The sequence below is a fragment of the Brassica oleracea genome, chromosome C4 (assembly GCF_000695525.1).
Source record: "Brassica oleracea var. oleracea cultivar TO1000 chromosome C4, BOL, whole genome shotgun sequence".
Classification (NCBI taxonomy): domain Eukaryota; kingdom Viridiplantae; phylum Streptophyta; class Magnoliopsida; order Brassicales; family Brassicaceae; genus Brassica; species Brassica oleracea.
Genome location: NC_027751.1, coordinates 1,641,451 through 1,649,491, shown reverse-complemented (window position 1 = coordinate 1,649,491; position 8,041 = coordinate 1,641,451). Strand labels below are relative to the sequence as shown.

General features: G+C 35.7%; 1 protein-coding gene across 1 annotated transcript; it reads left to right on the top strand.

Moving 5' to 3' along the window:
• Positions 1-2,596: 2,596 nt before the first annotated feature.
• Positions 2,597-4,941, top strand: LOC106337339 (protein STRICTOSIDINE SYNTHASE-LIKE 1-like). Its single transcript, XM_013776438.1, has 3 exons — positions 2,597-3,069; positions 3,281-3,535; positions 4,137-4,941. The coding sequence occupies exons 1-3, from the start codon at positions 2,786-2,788 to the stop codon at positions 4,705-4,707; spliced, it is 1,110 nt and encodes a 369-aa protein (XP_013631892.1). The 5' UTR covers positions 2,597-2,785; the 3' UTR covers positions 4,708-4,941.
• The last annotated feature ends 3,100 nt before the right edge of the window (positions 4,942-8,041 follow it).

Sequence of the window (8,041 nt, the reverse complement as noted above, 5' to 3'; positions counted from 1 at the left end):
TGTGACATGTTAACTTATGGAAACTATGTTCCTTACAGTCACCTAATTATGGTTCTAGAAAAAGCAACCTAATTAATAAGAAAATGAATATTACGTGTGGACTGTGGTTGTACCCAACGGGTCTTATAATTGATGGAATATGTTAACATTGTATCTACCAATTATAGGCCTACATTATTATTAGTTTATGTAGTTATTTGTTTCGGTGTGTATAAATTAGTGTTGAACCACGTTAGTTTTCGGTGATATCATTATTAATAACTAGATTTTATAAAAGAAATGAGCTTATATATGGTCCTAATACGGTGAACCAAACCTCGACCATTATTTAGGAGATACGACCGGACGTTGAGATCTACTTTGAGAATATTAACAGCTCGACTTGTCGACAAAAAAAAAAAGAAACAACTCTAGTTATATAACTTTTGCATATTCCAATAACTTCGTTTGCTTGTGATCCATCTTATTTCCTTCTGAGTTACATGCTAACACTTTTGAGTGTAAGTAGATATAGGATCGTAAAGTTAATTTCATGTGGAATTTAATTAAGTTGAAATGTAGATAGTCCTTATGTTTCTTACCCCTATATGGTTTCACCATTAGTCCTTGAGGTCCGTAAAATACAAAATAGTAAACTAAATTTTAAAATACCCTTACAAGCGATGTTAAGACGCAATTGGCTAGTGCCCCTCCGATAGAACACAAGGCCAATGTTTTTTTTTTTGTAACTTAACACAAGGCCAATGTTTACCCACAAAATCTTTATATTTTATGCTACGTATCATTATGTTCGTGTAAACAACTTTTTTCCTTTTGATTATAAAGCTCACGTTAACTTTCTTTCTAACACCACAATTAATATCTTTATTTTGTTGTAGAGTGATGTTTGGTTATAATATCAAGGTTTAGTACCAATCTAGTGGAGTAGGGGATAGCAATAGAGATCCTATCTTGCCAAACTATCAACCTTTCTTGACACACGTATTTAAGAAAACAAATTTATGTCGATACAATTTTTTTTTTAAATGTTTGATTAGTAAATGTATATTATGGTGAATATTCACGAGGTTTTTGAACAATGGTTACTCTGTTATGATATCAATCGTTCTATTTCGATGATATCATTAGAGCATGATTAATTCAGGCTCTTAATTTGAGGTTTTTAACTTATGATTTGACACTTTTTTTTTTACACTTTTCGGCTAAGAGTCCGGAGAACATGATTATTGGGGGTTCTTAGCGGAATATAAAAATCCGTCTCTTAATTTTTAACTAAAAAAGCTAAGAACCGGTTCTTAAATAAGAGTTTTAAGAGCCGGTTCTTAACTTTTTTAGTTAAAAGTTAAGAGACGGGTTCTTATATACCGCTAAGAACCTCACTCTAAGAACTCTCCCAATAATCATGCTCTTATATCTCTTATTTAAGAGACGGTTCTTAGTTTTTCTTAGTTAAAAGCTAAGAAACGGTTCATAGCCGAAGCTAAGAACCCCATCCTAAGAACCGGGTTAATCATGGTCTTACATATGTATAATTGATACGTCTCTAAGGGTCACAATGGACTCTCTATCTAAGTATTAATATTAGGTATCTTGAGTGAGAGTATTAAGGGAATGATGTTTGATAAATAATACGACCATTATCGGGCCCGTCTTGACATGTTATTGGGCTAAATTGGACTCGATATAAAAGTGAACCGAGCCTCATCTTCTATTTTCCCTTCGTTAGTATAATATAATTGGTTAAATAGCAAATACATGACATGGCTTATATCTGAAACTAATCCAAAGTCATGGGGTTGTTTCTTAAATTATTAGTTTTGAAATTATTCTAGACTTGGCACTGAAGAATGACAAAAAGGTCTTACGTAACTCTTAAGCATCAGAAAAGGCTCGATAATAAGTTGGGCTCAAGTCAAGGATGATGCCCAGCCAAGCATCACCATCAACTAGTTATGATCTAAGAGGCGACTCTCTCAGGCTACAAGACCAACTCTCAAATCTGATTATTCTGAAACCTGGAATAGCTATTTCGTGACGATTTAGTATTGTTTATGTCCTCTCTATAAGAAAATTCAAGCTAATTGCTTTCCGGGGATTTTAACATATGACTATAAATCCATAAACTTTGATTGTAAATTAATAAGGAGAATCTTCGCAAATGAGTTATGAAAAACAATATGGTATTCAAGTATAAAAGAAGAAAACGTGAAGCAGACTAGTACTCCTTTTCTTTCCGACACAACCAGAATATTTTTCAAAAGAAAAAAAAAAGACAGAGAGACACGTCAAAAATATTCTGGAATTTCGTTCTTCCTTTTCACAAAGTGAGATTCTCACAAGATGCTGCATGGCAGAACGGTTGGTTTATCAATAAATATGATTAAAATTATACAAACCAAATATTTTTAGGAAAATCGCAATTAACTTTCAACTTGATAATTTAACAGTTGTACTAAATCTTTATTTCAATCCCTCTTTACTTTTTTTTTTTTGTCAGAAATCTTTATTGAACTCTAAGTCCATTTCGTACATGTAAAAAACAACTAAATAGAAAAGTAATATTCGGAAAATACAGAAGTAAAAAAGATAAAGTAGTAATATGGGTCGCTTCTCTTCATCGCTTATGCTTTTCTCTATTCATTCCTCCTCTCTCACGTATTCTCAAACATGAAACATCCAACTAGTAAAGTAATCATGCATTTAATTGAGTAATTAGCCATTCCAAACTCACACTTAAACACACACATTTTTCGGAAGAGAAGGTCAAGCTAGCAGCTACACAACAATGCCAATAAGCCGGAAATTTCGGACATGGGCCGTTGTTACGGCAGTTATAGCCGTCCTGGTCGTCTTCGTCGGGCCATCCATCATCGGACCGGAGAGTATAGTGGGCTCGAAGAACGTCCTAACCAAGGCGACGATGATCCCGCTTCCCGTTGATGGACCGGAGAGCCTGGACTGGGACCCACAAGGGGAAGGCCCATACGTCGGCGTCACCGATGGTAGCATACTCAAATGGCGCGGTGCGGATCTTAGCTGGGTCAAATTCGCCTACTCAACTCCCGACAGGTTTGTTTAACTTGTATATGCCCAAAAGACACATATGTTTTTAGTGATGACTTTGTTCACTATTCCACAAGGATTAATAAAAACATTTACACATCGTAAATGTATATGGATATTAATTCAAAGGCTAGAATAAATATGTTTATAGATTAATGATTATAGGAGTCACATACATGATAAATTTTCAATGTTTGTATTTGGTGTATAAATGAAGAGGGAACTGTTCGAGACATAAGGTGGAACCTGCGTGTGGAAGGCCTTTAGGCCTGAGCTTCGAAAAAAAATCGGGAGATTTGTACTTTTGTGACGGTTACTTAGGGGTAATGAAAGTTGGGCCTAACGGAGGATTGGCCGAGAAGGTCGTGGACGAGGTAGAAGGTCAGAAAATTATGTTTGCGAATCAAATGGATATAGACGAAGAAGACGATGCTATTTACTTCAATGATAGCAGCGACACCTACCACTTTGGGTATTATAACTTCACCTCTATATTACTTCCTTTAATTATCTATTTAATTCGGGAATCAAATTTGGGTTGTTTGTTAACGTTTTCCTTAAAATGTTTACAATAATATGCTTCCTGATAAACCCACGAGTTTTAGAATTTTATATCGCAAATTTGAAATTAAAGGGTAAATATTATTTTGCATTTATAAGTGAAGATAAAACTAAAGATAAAAGCACTTATGTTTTTATGATTTTGTGTGTGTGTTTTTTGCATATAGGAAAACCGAAAACACCCAACGTAAAATAAGTTTCTCTTTTCATTTGCGTTTAGAGTTTTTTGTTTCCAAAAAATGTTAATAGTTTTTTTTTTGCTAAATAATAAGCATTATGTATATTGGAATATAATGGTGATGCAATGACAAATCATAAACTAGTAGGCTGGATATCATGAGCTTTTTAAAACAAGAAATTATATATTTAAGTACTAATTTTTGGTTTCATTATAACATGTAAACCCAAAGAATAATCGAGTTTTTTTTTTATTTTACCAAGTTATTACTAATACGTATAAATTTACTTTCTGTCGGCATATGCTAAAATTATTACGTTCGTGTATGGATCAGGGACGTCTTCTACGCCTTTCTGTGTGGCGAAAAGACGGGAAGAGCGATTCGATATGACAAGAAGACAAAAGAGGCCAAAGTTATAATGGACGGTCTACATTTCCCTAATGGTCTTGCCATAAGCAAAGATGGTTCGTTCGTGCTTTCCTGTGAGGTTCCAACGCAACTTGTTCATCGATATTGGGTCAAAGGACCTAAAGCAGGGACCCGCGACATATTCGCTAAGCTCCCGGGTTACGCTGATAACATCAGGAGGACCGAGACAGGGGATTTTTGGGTTGCCTTGCATTCTAAGAAAACTCCGTTTTCTCGGCTTTCTTTGATGCATCCGTGGATTGGGAAGTTTTTCATGAAAACGTTGAATATGGACCTGTTGGTTTTTCTATTTGAAGGAGGAAAGCCTCATGCAGGTGCCGTGAAGCTCTGCGGCAAGACCGGTGAGGTTATGGAGGTTCTTGAGGATAGTGAAGGGAAGAATATGAAATTCGTAAGTGAGGTTCAAGAGAGAGATGGTAAGCTCTGGTTTGGGTCTGTGTTTCTGCCTTCTGTTTGGGTTCTCGATCGTCAGTGATCTAAAGTTACGGCTTCCTTGAACTGTTTTAAATCTGCACCGTCATTATAGAATCTATATTGTGCTCCTACACTGTCATTTTCCCATGTGTGTAGATTTGATAATTAGTTTTTAAAAAGTATTTGCCGGTTCCGGTTAGGTTTGCACTTAAACTTATAAATCCTTTCAAGACTTTTGGTTTTATAATTTACTGAAATGTTGGCGTCCTCTCTTTTGTTAAAGGAGATTTTGATTTCCCTATGGTTCACTTCCATTTTTTTCTTTCAATTTGATTATATTTTCGAGTTTTAATGTTAATATATTCAACTAAAAAGTGAATTGTTAGATCCTATCTACAAGCTCAAAGAGAGGAATATCTAATGATGGAACAAAAAGTGCCAATTTAAAACGCATAATTTAAATAACCGAACAGCAATTTAACTAGCAAAGGTTACTATGCGCTTTCGCATGGCACTGTTGACACATTCAATGTAAGAAACGAATTTTTCAGTTTCAAATTCTTATTTATGTTGGCTATTACTTTTATATCCGAATATATTCTGGTAGGCCAAAGCTTCTTTTATGTATGTTTGTATACTTAGATCCCAGGATAATACATATTTGTATATATGAAAAATATATAATATAAGTTACGGTATACGAAAACAATTGGATACACAAATGCGAGGGAATGTTTTAAATTAAATCTTAATACATGAGATTCATTGAATTAATGACATAGATACCACTCAGAGCGAATCCATAAATAAATTTTTAAAATCCATCCTTTTTAGATTGAAATTTAAACTTTTTTTTATAAAATTAAAAAGTTGATAATTAAATTCGGATCCTTGTACAAAAAAACTACAATTATTATTACTGATCACAATGTTATCATCCTGGAAAGATATTGAGTCAATCTAGCAGAGCTAAGGAAAGGTACAAGCCCCAGTCAGTTCTGTCGGAGGTAAAACTAGCAAGGTAGTCTCACGATCGGGCACTCATGCCCGTAAATTGTCATTGTATACTCCCCGAGTCGGAAGGCGGCGGGGGAGGGAGGAGGACACTGGGCGGGATCTATCAGGAATTCCCGTAAATATAGAGGCACCTATAAAAAAAGATACTCCGAAGGCTTCGGGATCGAGGTATCATTAGCCGAAGAAGACCCTTGCCAATCCACGTGGCCTGCTTGACGAAAACGTCAGCGACGAAGACATCGTAAATTGGTCCACGGGCATCGCGATAAGTCCTCTGTCCTACTACAGATGCCGCGACAACCTTTACCATGTCCGAACGATTGTCGACCACCAGATTCGCTGGTCTGCAATATTCACCCTAGCCCACAAGCACAAATCCTCGGCGCGGAATATAATCCCCAAGTACTCCAAAGACTCAAATATTGTAAATCAAGAAGTATGTTTTTTATTTATTAATTTTTCTTATTATTAAAATAAAAAAGAATGCACATGTATATATATATGTCTTTTTTCTTCTTTTATTGTGGTACAGTTCTATTTGGAACAGCACATGTTGTGCTCTACAAAAAATTAAATTTTCTTTTCAATGTATTCAATTTTTTTTTATGCTTTTTTATATTTTTTTGTAAAATGTCTAAAATCTTTTTTACATCTTCTATGTGAAAATGTTCCATTTTGATAAGGTCTTCTTGACTGTTATTCAAAAGATCCAATAATGTATGTATATTGGACTTTTTGCGACAATTATAGATTCTGGGAGTAGTCCTGCTTTACTATATGATGCCCTACTTTCCCGGTTTTCTGGAAGGTTCTACCTAGATGCTGGAGGAACCCATTCCCTCCGTTGTTGTTGTTATCTGTTGATTTCCTAGCTGACCTTCTTACTCCTGCCTACAGGGCATATCCCACAATAGGTATTTGCTTTTGACAATGATTACACGCTTATTATTCGTGTCACGTCAGATCTGTTTAATTAAATATTTGCAACTTGATAACTTCAAATATATTTTTCAAATAATTCATTCTTATTTAATAGATGAAAACAGAAGAAATTTTAATCTAGATCCATACAGTAACCTTGTTTTGAATCCATTCAAATTGATTTGGTATTTTCTTCTTTTGTTCTGTTCTCGTAATTTTCCTTGTTGCTTGGTTGGATACCCTTCGCCCTGACCTTTTCGAAAGGATTTCAAGCCATAACACGCCCTACGTTCCTATTAAGATAAGAAGAAAGGAAACTCGTAACGACCCCCTGATCCTCACGTAGTAGTTTAAGGGAAGAGGCTTCTCAACATTAGCACGACTACTCCCACTACACAATACAACGGGTAGAGCCTTTCCAACATAAGCACTTATACCACCGGGCTCACCTACACCCCTTGAGGTGATTCAAGTCGACTTACGACTCTTCAATCTATCCGATACCTTCGTATCGTCAGATGAAGTACGCGACCACCATTCCCGAGGACCAGGGAATGCCGGTGCTTTTGTGGATCTGAACCTACATGATAGATCGGTTTCGGGGGATGCTCATTCAGGGGATGAGAGTCCTTTCCTCGAATTCATAGCTCATTGGGATTCGAACCCAACCACATACATATTTGACTGGAGTGAGACGATCCTTCTTTTTTCCTTTCGATAAGAAAAGCTAGGAGTGAGACCAAAGCAGCTTGTCTGCAACAAATATACTCAGAAGTGAGTGATCCATACCTTGACTGAAAAGTTACCAATTAGGTCAGTAGCTGGCCGAGTTGTTGATAGACCAAATAAGCACAGTAGCAGTTTAGAGCCGCAGGAGCTCTATTTTGGATTCTATAGCCTACGCGCTTGCCTTTACTTTAGGGGATCGAACCACCTGCAATTCCGAGTATAGGAGAGTCCAGTCAATAATAAAGTCACTACAAGAAAACATAAGCTTAACGAGGGCATTACTTCGTTTTTATTATTTTACAGAATTTAAAAATATAATTAAAATTTTTAATTTATTTAATTTATTAATAAAATTATAATTTAAAATAAAAATAAATAAATATTTTATATATAAATAAGTTTTGAATTTATAATACAACAACCGGAAAAAAAAAAAATTAAGAATCGTTCATCGCCTGGTAGAATTCATCACTCCTCCTCGCAACATCTGCCTCGTTATGTGTGTCAGATGACTCGCCTGGAATGGGATGTTGTTGTCGCATGTTCCTCAACATGGACTTCCATTCCGGATTTATGGCCGCTATAACGTCCAAGAAGCCCTCGACTCCACCCATAAGACGATGTCGCTCTCGGAACATCGTTGACGGAACCAATCTCCAACGTCCGTCTCTTTTTTTTAGTGACAACTTTAAAAACAAAAAATAAATATTGTTAGTAAAAATTTAAAG